The sequence below is a fragment of the Hermetia illucens genome, chromosome 4 (assembly GCF_905115235.1).
Source record: "Hermetia illucens chromosome 4, iHerIll2.2.curated.20191125, whole genome shotgun sequence".
NCBI classification, from domain to species: Eukaryota; Metazoa; Arthropoda; class Insecta; order Diptera; family Stratiomyidae; genus Hermetia; species Hermetia illucens.
In genome coordinates this window covers 123,666,220-123,682,565 of record NC_051852.1, presented here as the reverse complement: position 1 = coordinate 123,682,565, position 16,346 = coordinate 123,666,220, and the positions used below count along the sequence as shown (strand labels likewise).

The 16,346-nt window shown below is 42.5% G+C and overlaps 1 protein-coding gene across 2 annotated transcripts in view; it reads right to left on the bottom strand.

Moving 5' to 3' along the window:
• The window catches only part of LOC119654801 (RNA-binding protein fusilli), a 307,177-nt gene that overhangs the window by 99,276 nt on the left and 191,555 nt on the right, over nt 1–16,346 (bottom strand). For both annotated transcript variants that reach the window (XM_038060355.1, XM_038060354.1), the window contains exon 4: nt 5,095–5,380. In XM_038060355.1, coding sequence (XP_037916283.1) covers nt 5,095–5,380 — 286 coding nt within the window. The remainder of the gene's footprint in view (nt 1–5,094; nt 5,381–16,346) is intronic.

Below are 16,346 nucleotides of genomic sequence, written 5' to 3'. Positions count from 1 at the left end.
ACACAAGAGTAGGGAAATTCGGAGTAGGTCAGGAGTGAAAACAAGAACCATGTGACCCGCCCTTTGCTATGCTAGTGCGGTCAAGGACATTTGACTGACTATAGCTTCGGTCCGTTTGACACCCATGATGCTCGCGAGCCCAACGAAGTGTCCTGTTTAGCGTTTGCGTTTACCGGCGATTGTTATCCGTTACGTCAGATTTCGGTAGCACTTCATCTTATTATTTCAAAACATTAAGATGAAATGTCACATAAGCTGAGAAATAAAGAAAATTTTCCAGTAAATCATATTACATACAATTACATAAAGTATTTCCTAAATCATTACCTCCCCAAAATTCAGTTTTGACAGTTAAACGCTGACAGACAAACGAAGTGTTATTCACCGCGTTTGTCAACGTGAGCTCTGCGACGCTCGCGAGCGGGGAACCGAACTCGGCTCATATTGCCGAGAGCAAATACTTACTCGTGAGAAGTAGGAAATTATCGAAAACCTTGCCATCAGGCAATGTGCAAGGGATGGAGTGCCAACCTCGTGTTCACCGGGATACGATTTCAGCAAGGTCATATACCGTAGTGCGATGGAGGACACTGCAGAATGACTTAGGATTATTGACCCTAAATTTCCAGGCTGGAAAAGAACAGAATTGTCGACTAATGTTCGGGATGATATACCAGAGGCACATATAATAAGGGTGTATATTCCCAAAGTCGCGGCGATAGAGATGGAGGATTTTATTGGCTTCCCAATTGGTCCAAATGATGATCTGCATATGCGATCATGAACAGTCTTCAGAGCAAAGGCAGATACCTCACGATCGAGTTGGATGCCCGATTCCTGGAGGCAATCAAATGAGAGGCATATTCACATGGAGGAAAGATATTTCGGAGGAGACATTGGATGGAGAATCTATCGAGGTCTCCGAACAAATCGCAGACGATGAAAGAGCAGGACTAAGTAAGGAGGCAGACCTGCTGCCCAATGAATAGGGGAAGCTGGACGATCTGAACCTGGATCAAAGTGGGCAGAGATAGGCAGGAAAGCGTCATGTCGGAGGAGGAGAATGACACTTCGGTTGTGGAGAAAAGTTTCCAAAACTAATGCAGTTAATAGCCAATACAAAAATAACCAAGGGGAACTCCACGATGCTGCATCCGCCAGGGCATTCTCAAAAACGGCAGAGACTGTTTTGACATCGGGGAACCTCCCACCGGTATACCGGTAAACTTCTATGAGAAGAAGGCGCTACCACTTCCCCTCGGTTGCGATACCAACATCCATCACGAAGTCCGAGGAAGCAGCGACACTCTACGAAGAACTGAGTACCCTCTTGAACTAATTCTTAGTAATAACTCGAAAATATACAATATAGGGAATACGCAACATTCGTGACTAGCACTAGACAAGAGGTGCTAAACGCAACACTAGGGAATGCTCTGATGAACGGATTCGTCAAGAATGGGAGGGTGTCGGATGACCTCTATGTCGACTCACAGATTAACCAGATTCGAGAGCAAACTGGAATTCCTATAAAAGGACCTGAACAATAAAATGGTCCATCTACAAATATATATGGTTGCGATTTACCCCTTGGTGGGGTATAACGCGTGAATCACACCTACGCGCCATCTCTCGCTGTTACCTTAAATGCACTTCAACTTCAACCCCGACTTCCCGAGATGCTCACACTCCTCATCGACTATTCTGGATCAAGTGCTCTTGGGGTGGGCATCTTGGGAGAGTGAATTCCACTTCATGAAGTAGCCAGTAGTGCAATTGTCGCCCTTCCTCAAAATGTGACCTATCCATTGCCACTTCCGTCTTCCTATCACATCGCATACGAGCGCCAATAAGATCATAGTGCGTACGAGTGGCAGGCGTGTGCATCGAGCAAATTGCGAGATAGGGTCAGACCAGCGCACTTCGATGATATGACGCAGGCATGTGTTCACGAAGCCTCGCAGCTTTCCAGTAACAGTTGAGTTCACTTTAAATGTGCAACTCCAATATAACGACACAGAAGGAAAACTAACACAGAAAAGCCTTAAGTTGATTTTTGTGTTGGTAATCATCTTAACAATCATCCCTTTCTCCCACTCTCTAGGGAAGCTCTCAGATTCTTAAGACTTCCATAGGCAGATATGCAGTAACTGCAGGTGCAGCAATAATTAACTCTGCAAGAGACCGTCAAGCCTCAGCCACTTTACGCCGTTTGAGTGCAATGATGGCCGGAATAATTTCTGTTTTACTTAGAGATGGTGATCCCTTTCGGGGCCGATATCGGCGCTTCTCTTGTTACGTACATCCAGAAAACAGCTCCTAAATCTACTGCTGATCGTGAAATGGTCGATCTGATTGAAAGAAAGAACCCGATACCGGGTTTGCGTCTACGACCACTTGGCTTGCCAGAGTACAAAAACCTATTGCCGCAAGAGGGAGAGGAGTACTCTCCAGAGTCCCACTAATTACTTTGCGTATATAGTTCTAATTCCCGCTCAAATTAGAGAACGCAAGCATTTTGAGGAGCTTCGCTACCGCTGTTGAAAACCGAAACCAATAATAGTCCATTTTCGACTGTCTTTGGCGCGAATTTAGGCTGTATCCGTCGCGTTATTGGCGTTTCGATAGCAATAAAGTTTTAAAATTTGCAGGCTGCTTAATCACAAATTTCCATGATTTTAGTCACCTTTTATGACACGTAGAGAACCCTTTGAGCGTTTTTTTTTCAGAATCAATTCACAGAACAGATGAACTGGAACTGGCTACCCGTCCGATTATGATAATTAAATAGTCTTGTGAAACGGTAATCTAGCCAGAATGAGAGCAGACCTCCGAAATTTCTTCTACGGCAAAATAAACGGGAGAATGAGAGAGGCACAAAAATGCATGAACGGCGTATAGGAACTCGATCAAGGAAGAAACAGGAACAGCTTCAAGGAATTCTGAGAAGGCATCGAGCAAACCAAAGAAGCATCCACGTTATACAAAGCTTTAACCAAAGAGAGGGCAATATCTGCTGTCTGTCTGAGGAACAAAGATTGGACATTTACAGAGAATGGAAAGGACAGAGTACATCTAGTTTTCAAAACTTATTTCCCGGGGTTCTCCCCCACGGCGAAAGGCGAAAAAATCAAGACCACAGCGAACGGAGTATACGGCGTTTCACCAGTGCTACTACAAAGAGCCCAAAAATTATCTTAGAGTCCTCTAAGAGCGCTAATAGACAGCATAGTCTTAGGATATATATCAAGGACATGGAGGCGAACTAAAGTGTCATTCATTTCGAAAGTGGGTAAAAAGGATCCGTCTCACCCTAAATCTTTCAGACCAGTTTGCCTAACATCGTTCAAACTCAGAACGTTGGAAAAAGCCATAAACAACTATATTAGAACTAATGCTCTAAAGGAAACAGAGGTTAAATATGTGGGAATTACACTAGACCAAAAATACTCTACGCTTGTTGGGGACATATATCGGAAGTCTGTGAGTGCTCTGATCATTCTTGATTCATCACGAAGATACTATAATACTTTGGACATACATTGCAATAATAAGGCCTATGGTTACCTATCAGCGAATAATCTGGGTAGACAGAACTAAATTCAGCAACAAAGAGTTACACAAACTTCAAAGACTGGCTTGCTGTCTTGGCTGACACGTTCGACGGCATCCCTAGTGGTCCTTCTGGTATTAACTGCTCTCCATCTTCACACACAGATGCAGGAAAGGAGGGCCATCTTAAGAATAGCCGGGAGTATCAGTGAAGTGGAGTAACTGGGCGTGGCTGTGACATACAGCTGAAACCAGCAATTCATTACCTGGTACACAGACGGATTCCTTAAATCAGTGGGAGCAGACGCCGGAGTCATTGGTCCAAGGAAAACATACTTTGAACCAATAGGTAAGTACACTTTTATATTCCTGGCAGGAATATAAGTCGTGGGCAGATGTTTAACTTCAATAGGAACTAGGTATATGGAGCAGAACATAGCTATTCTGATCGATAGCCAAGCGGCGAACAAGAAACTTAGGTCCAACGAACTGGCAAGGGGAGAGCAGGGACGCCTCTACATGAACCACCTGTAGAATCGGAAACGAGTTCATGGCTACTACCTTGAAATAACATTTAAAAATGAAGAGGAACGACCGAGGGAATTATACTGAGCGAACCTACCGGGAGTAGAGCGTTTGAGGTTGCTCATAGGGGAATACGAACCCAAGCATTCAAACGAGTGTTTAACCCTCACCAAGAAGAGCCTCCACGTCATAGTAGAAGTACTCACTGGTCACTTCCGACTAAACTATCACCTGGGGCAGATTCTGTGCGGAGAGTGACGAAACATCCGCACATGTTCTGAAATAGTGTCCGGCACTTGTGGAAAGTAGATTGAGGCACCCGGGAGATTATTTAATACAGATGCTACAGATGCCATGGTGAAATACTTGGTTATAGGCTTACTTGACATACTATTGTTAAAAGGTGTACTGAAACCAGTAAGAGGGGCACAATAATTCTTCTAGGATGCAGTATAACTTCTCTTCACAGTTTTATTATTGAAGTAAAATCTCCAAGGAATTTTATATTTTTTCTTCTTGTTAGTGGGGTGCTTTAATTACTTTCTCGCCCACAAAGCCAAGGATTGTCGACAAATAGCTTCAAAACTGGCAAGAAGAAAAGGAGAGTCAAACCAAAGATTTGCATCAGCAATATGGAAGCCCTACTTCGCGCAGATCATCAAGCTCTTCTAGATTGATTCAAACAATTTAATTTGTCTATTAAAATTGAAGGTCTGGGGGGGGGGGGTGGACCACCAGACTAAAATTGTATTGCTGCCAATGATATCAAACACGATGCATAGATAACGCTAGCTTCGTGTTCAGTATCCCGCTTTCAGTTGCCCGGAACCCCAAGTTACCAGAAAGTTAACCCAAACTGTTATTTTTGTTTGAGTCATCATTGACCCTTCTTAGGGGAAAAATCCAAAGGTTGATTCCAACTCCTGTAAATTGCGCAGAATAAAATTTCAAACATAACTTAATTAGAAAACTGACAGGGAGAAATTTAATAAGAAATTTATTTAGTTATCTACTCACCTTTTAACATTTCCGCTATACTAAGTGGCAATGGTGGCAGCGGTGGCATCTGTGGCAATTTTTTAATATCCTTAACGGGCACCAGCGCCCGTGATAATTCTTGTGACTTATATCTAACATATTCTTTACGTAGATCACTAAATCTACAATAGTATGAAGGTAGTTCTATATCTTTGGCACATGCTTCCCGATGTAGACATTGACGGATTGGCAACTGTCCGTCAGCCACTATGCGAAAATTTGATGATTCAGGATCAATTTGTAGAGAGCGTACGTAGGCATCGAACTGAAAATAAAAAAAAAATAATTAGATAGGATTGCACATGATATAGAGAAATTTGAATGTCTTTGTCGAATAAAAAGTAAAAACAAGTCGGGCAATCGGAAGCTTGATGCTTCAGGTATAAAAGGTTTTGTTCTCTATGTGAGGAGCATAACGCAGGTCTCCATTGGCTGATAGGATTGACTCGAGATATTTAAATCGCTCAGTTCTGGCAATGGCAGTAACCTGCCCAAAACTGAGCGATTTAAATATTTCGGGTCAATGTTATCAGCCGATGGAGAACTACGTAATGAAATTGCTTAACGCATTGACCCAACCTGGAGTGCCATTCCACAACTAGTGCCCTTTGTGATCGACGTATCAGCGAACGTCTCAGATCTAGAATTTACCGCAATGTCGTCCGTTTACCGCTGTCTATAGTTTTGAGTGTTGGCCGACTATAAAAGACAATGAACGGCGTCTTACGGTAATGGAGAAGAAGATATTGCTTTAGACTAGTGGCGTGACACGTTTTGATCGCATCCGAAATGAGAATATCCGCGATCGATATGGGGTTGAAGCGATCGTGGAAAAACTGTGAGTGAGGCATTTTCGATGGTATGGCCATGTAATTCAGGCTAACGAGAATTCACTTGCCAGGATCGGTCTGAACACCTTCTTGATGCGCTGGATGGGGATTTAAAAGCTTCAGGATTACATTCAGGTCAGGCGTTTGATAAAATAAAGGAGCAAAACCGATCACGACGAACAGACCCCGCTTGTGAACAGGGCAAAGGCTGAAGAAAAAGAAGAAGATGTGAGGAGCGGCGAGTGCATGGCAGCTCCGTGTCACATAGCTAAAAATTCCATTGCCCCATTTAAGAAGTAGATTCTTCATAAACGCGACTCTAATATTTCACGTCAATGTCAATTATTCTCGTTAATTATGACATCAGAATCTTATTTCCATGGCTTTAGAACCAGTAAATTCGTGCGAAATTGCTAAATTTGAACTGCTATAACTTTGGCGTTAATGGACAGATTTTCATGAAATTTGGCATGTGTATTCGAAATATGGTCCTCTTTGTTGGTGATCCTAAGATGAATTGAAGGGGGGTTTTCAGCAAATTCCCAAAAGTTAGTAATATACTATTAGTACGTTTATTTGGTAGATATCGGAATGGATATTTTGAGATCTAGATTTCATCTAAGCGCACCACCCTGATCTTTTTTCGGATTTTTGGGTTGGGTAGTTTTCGAAAATGAGTCCTATCTCACTTGAAGTGCGCATATTTTGACTCGTTACTCACGCACTTTACAATTCACGCCAAAACCAATATCAGTTTCGAAAAGAGACCTTTTATTCGATACCCTACACGACTACATCCGGTGAAAAAAAATTTTAAATCCCACCTTTGCATGTATGGGGAGCCCCCTTTTTAAACTGCACCTAAATTTATGCTACTCGCGGTATGCGTGGGATTTTATAATTCCCATTTGTCCACCGGATTTCGTTCGGATCGGTTTAGCCATTTTAGAGAAAAGCGCGTGTCACAGACAGACAGACAGACATTAAATCGATTTTAATAAAGTTTTGTTTTACACAAAACCTTGAAAACAAACATTTTGAGTCTCCAGCTTAGCCAAGTTTAAGTTTCATATTACGCATGCATGCTAAAACTCCAGAAAAATTGAAACAAGCAGGAGATTTGATCCTCCAACTTTTCCTTTCACCAAATCTCCTAATCTAAAAAATTGACAATAAGCTTGAAATATGTGAAGCTTTCAAAAATAATCTCCTTTCGAAACTGCGGCATTATTGAAATTTGTCTTGCTTGCGATCAAAAAAGGGCCAAAAAAAATTTCTGAAACGAAAATAATGTCACGGTGTCAATAACCGTATTCAGTCCGAATCTGATATCCAACCGGCAAAATGTAAAATTGATTTGTACGATTGTAACTTGTTTATTTGTGATAAGAAATATTAGCCATTGTATTTTCCGTCTGAGCCCAAAATGCACTTATAACCCAGAAAGCTGAGACCATTACAATCTATTTTTTTCTTTGCAATTTTTTTTTTTGGAAATATGTCGAATTTTTAATGGCAAACATTAACAAGATGTGTATCTTGTAATTTGTATTCAAATGTCGTCAAGATCAAGATTAACTCTCTATGTACAGTTGTTGTTTCAGAGACAGTAAATCATAGGCAAAAAGGCTAAGTAAACCTAACCATCGTTGTTAACAGCCTAACCTTGGATTACCTTCAAGCATAGTTTGTGTTTATATGTAAACGTGATACCTCGAGCAAACTCAGGTGGAATATGTCGCCGTGGTATCTTTCATGTCTGCCGGCGGCATTTTCTGTTTTGAATGTAATAATAGTCTGCAGAGTCTAACGTGTTCACCTAACTAACGAACTAGTCGCGAAAAAATGATAATAATAATAATGTGCAGATAAAATTGCGGTCACACATTTTCGTGCAATATTTTTTTCGAAATGTAGGGACTTTCTCTGAATTTTTGAAATGTGGGAAAAAAAACTGTAAATCCCCGCAAATGTAAATAATAAATAAATTTGACAGCAACTCAAAAGAGTCAACATATGCCTGACTATCGCACTCTTCTTACCCTCATCGAAGGGGAAAAAAGGGGACGTATTATCACAGCGCTAAATCCCATTTTGCCAGTTGTTTCAATACCAACTACTTTGGTCTAGAACAATCTAGAGCGAAAAACTTACCAGGAACCCGTATTCACTAGTTTAGCAGTCGAAACTGACAGTACTCCAGTAGAATCCACTATCCTTTTATGGCCAACGAGGGGATTGATTTAAAAACAGAGAGCGGTCCAGGAGGATGTCAGGACTTCCAGGAAGTCCTTGACAAAATCGGAGCAGATCGCAAAAGTTGATGCTGCGTTACCATGATTGGCATATTGTGCTCCCTCCTCTCCTCTTCATATGAATTCGCGCAATCATTCCGTTAGAATTTTACTAATACGTAGAATGAGAGACTGATGTATGTATGGTATAAAACCGACGCTTCACACCAAGCTCTCTCTCAAAGAAAATCACTACCGACAAGCTATTCTCTTTTATTGACTAACGCTCAAAGCTGTTACCTGGTTTCTCTAGCTGGCTGATCCATTCAGTTGTTGATCTTATTTTATCATCATCATCATCATCAACCGCGCAACGACCGGTGTCCGGTCTAGACCTGCCTTAATAAGGAACTCCAGACATACCGGTTTTGCGCCGAGGTCCACCAATTCCATATCCCTAAAAGCTGTCTGGCGCTCATGACCTATACCATCGCGCCATCTTAGGCACGGTCTGCCTCGTCTCTTTTTCTACTATAGATTTTCCGGGTTGGGTCATCCTCATCCATACGGATTAAGCAACCCTCCACCGTGTATCCACAACCGGACGGTCATGGTATCGCTCATAGATTTCGTCATTGTGTAGGCTACGGAATCGTCCATCCTCATGTAGGGGGCCAAAAATTCTTCGGAGGATTCTTCTCTGGAACACGGCCAAGAGTTCGCAATTCTTCTTGCCAAGAAGCCAAGTCTCCGAGGAATACATGAGGACTGACAAGATCATTACCTTGTACAGTAAGAGTTTTGACCCTATGGTGAGACGTTTCGAGCGGAATAGTTTTCGTAAGCTGAAATAGACTCTATTGGCTGACAACAACCGTGCGCGGATTTTATCATCGTAGCTGTTATCGGTTGTGATTTTCGACCCTAGATAGAAGAAATTATCAACGGTCTCAAAGTTGTATTCTCCTATCTTTATTCTTCCCGTTTGGCCGGTGCGTTTTGATGTTGTTGGTTGGTTGGTTTTCGGTGCTGACGTTGCCACCATATACTTTGTCTTGCCTTCATTGATGTGCAGCCCAAGATCTCGCGCCAATCACCGCCTCCTCGATCTGGATGAAGGTAGTTCGTACATTTCGGGTCGTTGTTCACATGATGTCGATATCGTCAGCATAGGCCAGTAATTGGGTGAACTTAAAGAGGATTGTACCTCTTGCATTTACCTCAGCATCACGGATCACTTTTTCGAGGGCCAGGTTAAAGAGAACACATGATAGGGCATATCGTTGTTGATGTCGAATGATCTTGAGAGTGACCCTGCTGGTTTTATCTGGCCTCACACATTGGTCTGGGTCATCCTAGTCAGTGTTATTTATTTCGTCGGGATACCGAATTCTCTAATGGCGGTGTACAGTTTTACCCTGGCTATGCTATCATAAGTCGATGATATATGGTGCAACTGGTGTCCATATTTCAGTAGTTTTTCGATCGCTTGCCGCAGGGAGAAAATCTGATCTGTTGTTTATTTGCCTGGAGTGAAGCCTCTTTGGTATAAGATAGCGGATAGCGGAGAATATCTTATTGATGGTACTCAGCAACGTGATACCTCTATAAATTATTATTATTATTTTATAGGTCAGTGAAACTGGCAGATGCATGCAAAGTCACAACTGAACTAGGGATGTTCACATCTAAGACGACGCCGAGTTAAAGTGAAACAAATGTCAGAAGCTGAGTGGCCAGGGATGAACTAGACTTTGAGTATGCAAATTACGAAAACGATAAGCACTTTCGGTTTCATTTAGGTCCATGTCTCTGGTGGCTCGACTAGTCCAGGGGAACTTCTTTCTGGGTATACTTTCGGGACCAAACAAGGATTCTACCTTAACAGAAACAAAAAAAGAAAGACGCAGAAGAAGCTTTGCCATTAGGAGGCAGAAGTCGTCGCCTATAGCGAACTGTCTATGATAGTATTCCTGTGTTGAAGTTAAAAATAATGAGGAGCTATGGTAGTCAGTAAGAAGGCGGCTTTCAGTCTGGAAACAACTGTTGTCAAAGTGAGGGTAGCGAGCGCAAGCCTAAAAATATCGATGTTTGAACCTCCGCGGAGAAACACTGGAAAGGACACATGTTGGAACATCGTCCGTGGGAGAAACAGGAGTCTGCAGATGGTCTCCAAAGGAGTCAATACCAAATTCTGAACAAAAATGCAAAGTTAGTACCATCGAAGAGCATAACGAAAACGCTGAGATCAAGCATAAGGCGACTGCTACATCTGAACCCTCACCTTCTCAAAATATAAATATCCGGGGCTTGCTAAATGTTACAGAGGGAGCAAGGTAAGGTTGCATCGTGGCTGGTGGAGATTTCTCGGAGTTGTATTGCGCTCAGTACATAGTATTCTTCGCAATAGTCATGAAATCATTGTTAGCGTATACCGACATTGTGGTGATACTGGTATCAGCGTATATTTTCCACCTTCAATACTGAGATTTTTTAGTATGCGCTGAAAAGGGAGTCAGTGAGTTTTGATGGTAAGCTCCCTCGGCTGAATTATCATAGAATTCCACTTAATAAATAAAATATTTTAGTATGTTCGTTTATTGGAAGTGTTATTGAAAACTCAACATGAAACTGCTGGTTGAGAATACCGATAAAGCTCTCCACGTTTGCAAAAAAGATCATTCGTGGAGTGTGGTCGCAAAATAGTTTTATAGCTACTAACAGCCATAGCTCACTCAATATCCACTTATAGTTCTAATGTATAGTGACAAGCTCGACAGGATCCGAAAAGGCCAGGCCAGGTCTGGCCATTATCAGAGGTATCCGGACAGGGGCAAAAATTCCCTAAACGGATGATTACTCCTACTCCTACTCGGTCATCATACTGGACATGATGTTCCAGGGATCAACATGATGAACGGAAACCTATGGTCATAACAATACCTTGAGCCTACTAAAAAGAAAACTTTGCATATTTCCGACTGACTACACTACATGAAGGCAGGTAGGTGACATTGTGAAGTTTGAGCGGACGTACAACATATCTGAACCGTACAGTAATCCAGCACACTAGTTCTAGACGAAATGTAGCTATCTTGACTGACAGTCAAGCCGCCATCAAAACTTTTGAAACGGCTGTAACATATTCCAAGCTCGTAAGTCAGTACAGAAATGAACTGAACGAACTAAGGGAAATGAGCGGAGCGACGAACTAGCTAGTTTGGGTTCTGCCTTCTAGCAAGTGCAGCCTACGTCCGTTGACTGTCGTGAAAAGCGGAATCTACTTGCACTGCTTGTTAATTGCTGACACCACAGGCGCAGTCTCTATACTAAATTCTTCCACCCATTTAACGGTTATGGTGCTGGGAATTGTACATGAAAGCGGCACACCATAGCGGTAATTGCGTGCCGCTTCGCCGAACGGCCACTTTTATCCACCAATTATATCATTTAAAGGATGTAATTGCACCACTATTGTGATTTGGATGAATATAACTTTATTTAAACGTTATCTCCAATGTAGGAATCGTCAGCCATGAACAAAACCCAACAGTATTCGCCATCTAAATAAACGAATAGCCCAAAAAAAGGCTTCTTAAGGCTTTTGGAAAGCTTCGAAAGTCACTGGTCTGTATATTTCAGTATTACACCCACTAAAACCACTTCCCAACTCCCAACATATTCCTGGCAGAACAACTACAATTCACGCGCGGAGTGAACATGGTGGTAGCTTCTGCCTTCGCCTTTTCGGTGCTACTCTTCTTCCCCAGGTCTCCTCAAGGCTCTTCCTTTCCTCTGCGAATCTTGAGCAATGGAAGAATACATGCTCCGGGTCGTCTGGAATGCCGTCACAGCTAAGACGTGATGCCCGTGAGAAACTGCGTCAGATCATAGTTTGTCCTTTTTGGGGAGGAGGGGGGGGGGGGGGGGCACTATTGTGGCCTCGCTAGCAACTGGAACGATCAGGACACCGTTCTATATTATGTCCTCTAATAGTGGTCCTAGCACAGAGGCCTGAGGAACACCCGCGGAGTTAACATTATACAAGGTGTCCCGTTTATGATTGTACAAATTTTAACCACGTTTTCCTGCATTTAATTTCCCATAATTAAGCCCGTTATTTTTAAATGTCATTTACAACCTAACATAATGAGGCAACTTTTGTCAACTTTGCAAGTTTGTAAGTTCAAAGTACCTTTACAATAATGCATACTGAAATTTAGAAAAATCGATTTTGAAATTTCTTTCAAATTTAAGCAGTTATGTCTTCGGACATACAGGTCTGCAGGATCATGGTTCACTACGGGGTTCACCAGCTTTAGGCAACAACACTAACCTTTGTCGTTTCCTTATCTCTTGTTCCCATCCAAATGGCTAAAAAAACTCCACAAATATGTCCGGTCTCAATTTAACAACCAGCTCAAGAAATTTTTTTGGTATACTGTCGAGGATCGGTGCTTTATTGTCCCCCCCTCCTATACACGTTGGGACACAATGGGAGTCCCTGGAGCCGCCGACAGCTCTCTCTTTCAAGGTGGTACTTGTTACGTGTATCCGAGCCACCCCCCTCGGGACCTTGGTCGAGAAGTGTGTATTGAACCGGTGTTAATAGGCCGCGTTGCCCCAAGCGAGCGCTGATCCGTGAGTTCCGGAATCCGGTAAGCGTAGGTCAGACCTCAGGGAGCTGGAGTAGGGGCTGTGTCTCCGAGGGTCCATCCTAGAGCCAGACTTCTGGAGCGCTTGATACGATAGTTTGCTAAGACTCGACATGCCAGAAGAGTCGCGCCTGATTGGTTATGCAGACGACGTTGTGGCAATTGTCGTCGGACACACAATTGAACAGGCGTAAAGTAGACTTGGCATGTTGATACGACAGATAAGCGGCTGCTCATGGTTTCTTGGTTCTTGTGCTGGAAAAAAACCAAAGTAGCCATCTTGACCAGAAAAAGAATCGCGATCCTTCGCGCCATATCGACCTTTGGTTTAATGTTCCACTTAAAGATGAGGTTTTTCGAGCAAATCAGCATAGCAGCGGACAGGGCTGTAGCTGGTGTCTCGGCATTGAGTTGGCTAATAGCGAATTTTAATAATCGTTGGCCCAACAATCCATGTTGGATCAGGGCCTTGAAGTGTGTTAGAGCCCTTCATTCAAGATCGTAACGGTACACTAGGAGGCAATTTGGTCAGTATTGCGCTCGCCCGAGATTATTACCCTGATTTGACTCAGGTACTCATTCACAGCTGAGTCGACTGGTATCCGACGTCAAATCACTCAGCTATCCGGACACTAGCGAATTTTGGAGGCCCTATATCTACTAGAAGACATCTTCATATGGGAGCAACGCAGTCCGTTTTGCTCTACGGCGCCGAGGTATGGACTGATGCCCTTGACAAGGAAGCGCAACTTAAGCGTCCTGCTCAAGTGCAGAGATGGAGAGCTTTGCGAGTGGCGTCTGCTTATCGCACTGTCTCAGATCCGTCCGTGATGGTGATCGCGGGAGTGATTCCCGTTGCCCTCCTTACTAAGGAGCATAAAGCTATATACAGCCGCAAGGGTGAAAACTTAAGAGATGTGGTTGCCCGTGAAGAACCTCAACGCACCCTTATCGATTGGCAAAATGAGCCAAGAGACAAATGGACTAAGAGGTTCATCGACCATTCAGATCTCTGGCTGAACCGAACGCATGGTGAGATTGATTACTTCCTTACTCAACTTCTAAGTGGGCATGGAGGTTTTCAATCTTACCTGCACAAGACTGAGAAGGCGCGATCTCTTGATTGTGTGTTCTGCAAACGAGTGGACGACAGAGAACAAAATTTTTTTCTTTTGGAAGGCGGGACGGCTGCAGCTTTATGCAGACACAGGGTTGCTTCCTCCAGAAAACGTTGCCAGAGAGGCGCTGAGGAGCGCAGGCAGCTGGAGTCGTGTTGTGCATTAGTACGGGCTCTTCTCATTGCGGAGGATAATGAAACCGACCGGCGGAGGGACAGGACGGCAAGCGTTTTCCTGAACTTAAAATTCGTTCCCTCCCGTCCTTTCCAGTTGGTGAAAGGATTCCGGAACGACTTGACAGCTCCTAAAACCGGGAGAGTGGGAGGGCTAACTCGAACTAACAGGTAGGTGTTTAGTTGGTAGTCCTCCGGGGTGCTCTTGTGTGCGTAAACGCATTCACCCACTCTACTCCCAAAAAAATATCCTTTTCGTCGGTCACTTTTGGAAAGTGGGTTCCATTGTATGGGATAGCCAGCCAGTAAAAGTGTGACCTACCCTGCCACTTCCGCCTCTAATTAAAACATCTGGTAGTAACAGGCCCGTACGGCGATCAAAAGCAATCTTACCGGACTCCGCTTTGGTTTTAAAATTTCTCAGTAATTTTACCTAGATCCGGTACGTGACATTTTGCGCCCCCATTTGTCACTCTGATAATAACTGTTAGTTTCATTCATGCCATCGAAAGCCTTTACGATTTAGATGAATTGACCAAGTTGATGCGAATTAGTACCAAAATTAGGACAGTTCGACATTACATTTTTAATGGAAATTTGCGGGGCCCCTGGCTGTACTATTTCCAAGTTTATCTTAACTTTCTCAAGCTAGTGCCCGGGGTTCAAATCCCGGTCAATGATAACTGAGCTCGCTTGTGTGTTTGCCTCATTATACAGCTCTAGGTATGATGATTTCCTAAATGTAACTGGTTATATCAGACGCGAGGAATTTCCTGTTTTCCTGTAAAAACATTTACTTTGACTTCATTATTGATTTGGCTTTTTTGCACCAGGTAGTGAGTCTACGGTAGTGTAGCCTCCAATAGAAATTAACACCTATCATAATTTGAAACTCGTGCTGAGGTTAACTGTGTCCATACGGCCACCACGCTGTCAACCATACTTCCTTCATGAGACCTGCCCAGGGGTTCAATTTGCAATAAGATTTTAGCATGAATGGGAGTCATTTTCAGAAATTTTTATTTTTCAAAAAAATCTTTAAATACAGGGACTGTTATGCAACCCCTTGCTCTGGATTGTCAATGGAAAAGAAAATAACCCCTGTATTTGGTTCATTTTATTTGCCTTTTTGCCCCATTCACTCTGAGTGTTTCGAGTTGCTTCCATGTGCATAACTACCCCATATCATATGTGACTCAATCAACTCTCAACTTCCTCTAAAAATCATTATTCACCATATTAGGCAATGAGAACTGTGGTCGCATAGTTTTCCTTAACCGCAGCTACTTACTCAGGATTATGCGATCACAAATTACAAATATGTAAGCAAATGGCATAAATTAACCTGACATTGACCGCTCCTACAAACAGCAGGAAATTACTGGGAGCGTGGTTAGAGTTCCTTGTTCGGAGAATACATCACGATATGCAAATATGCTTAAAAAAAATGTCGTCACACAGTCTAACTGAATCCGTTAATTTCGCTATTTGCAAATCTCAGCGGGGAGCATCATTCCAAGGAAATTCAGAGTCAAAACACTTGAACAAATCAAGTAATTTAATTATTTATATTTGAAGAGTCTTTTCCGACAACATATTTCAAAATTGAAATTAATGAGCAGGTTCGGAGGGAACTCTTTTCGGCCAAACACTTGCTGGCCGCCCACTTTTGTTAGCTCAGTGTCGGTTCAGCTGAACGTGTGTAGTTCAGTGGAAATGTTACTCTGCCTGCTTCATTGCCTACTTCTTTTTGGATTTGTTTAAAAATTGGTTTTTGTGCAAATAATAATTATCTGGCAATGTTTTGGAGTAAACTTTGTCAAGTTGGATTCTATTTTTAGCTTCGATGTACCAATGTTTATTTTTTAGCAAATATAATCGAAAAAAACTTCATGTTTCCTAAGTATTCTAAGAGAAGTTATACATTTTTTTGCATTCATCCATGAATATTGTTAATTGTATTCTTACTTTTAACCGCTATAGAAAAAGTAAGAGTTTGAATTTTTCGTTTTCAACGTCACAACATGCATCACATGATTCTTGATTGAATCGAGGATACATTAAAACTTCTGTGAAATGCAATCAAACTACCCACTCAGTGATTTATGCACATATCGTCAATGAAATATGTTTATTTTCACGGATCCATGCCCATTATACAAAATAATATTCACAAAATTCTATTATCCAAGATGAGGAATTATTTTTCCAAAAGAATCGA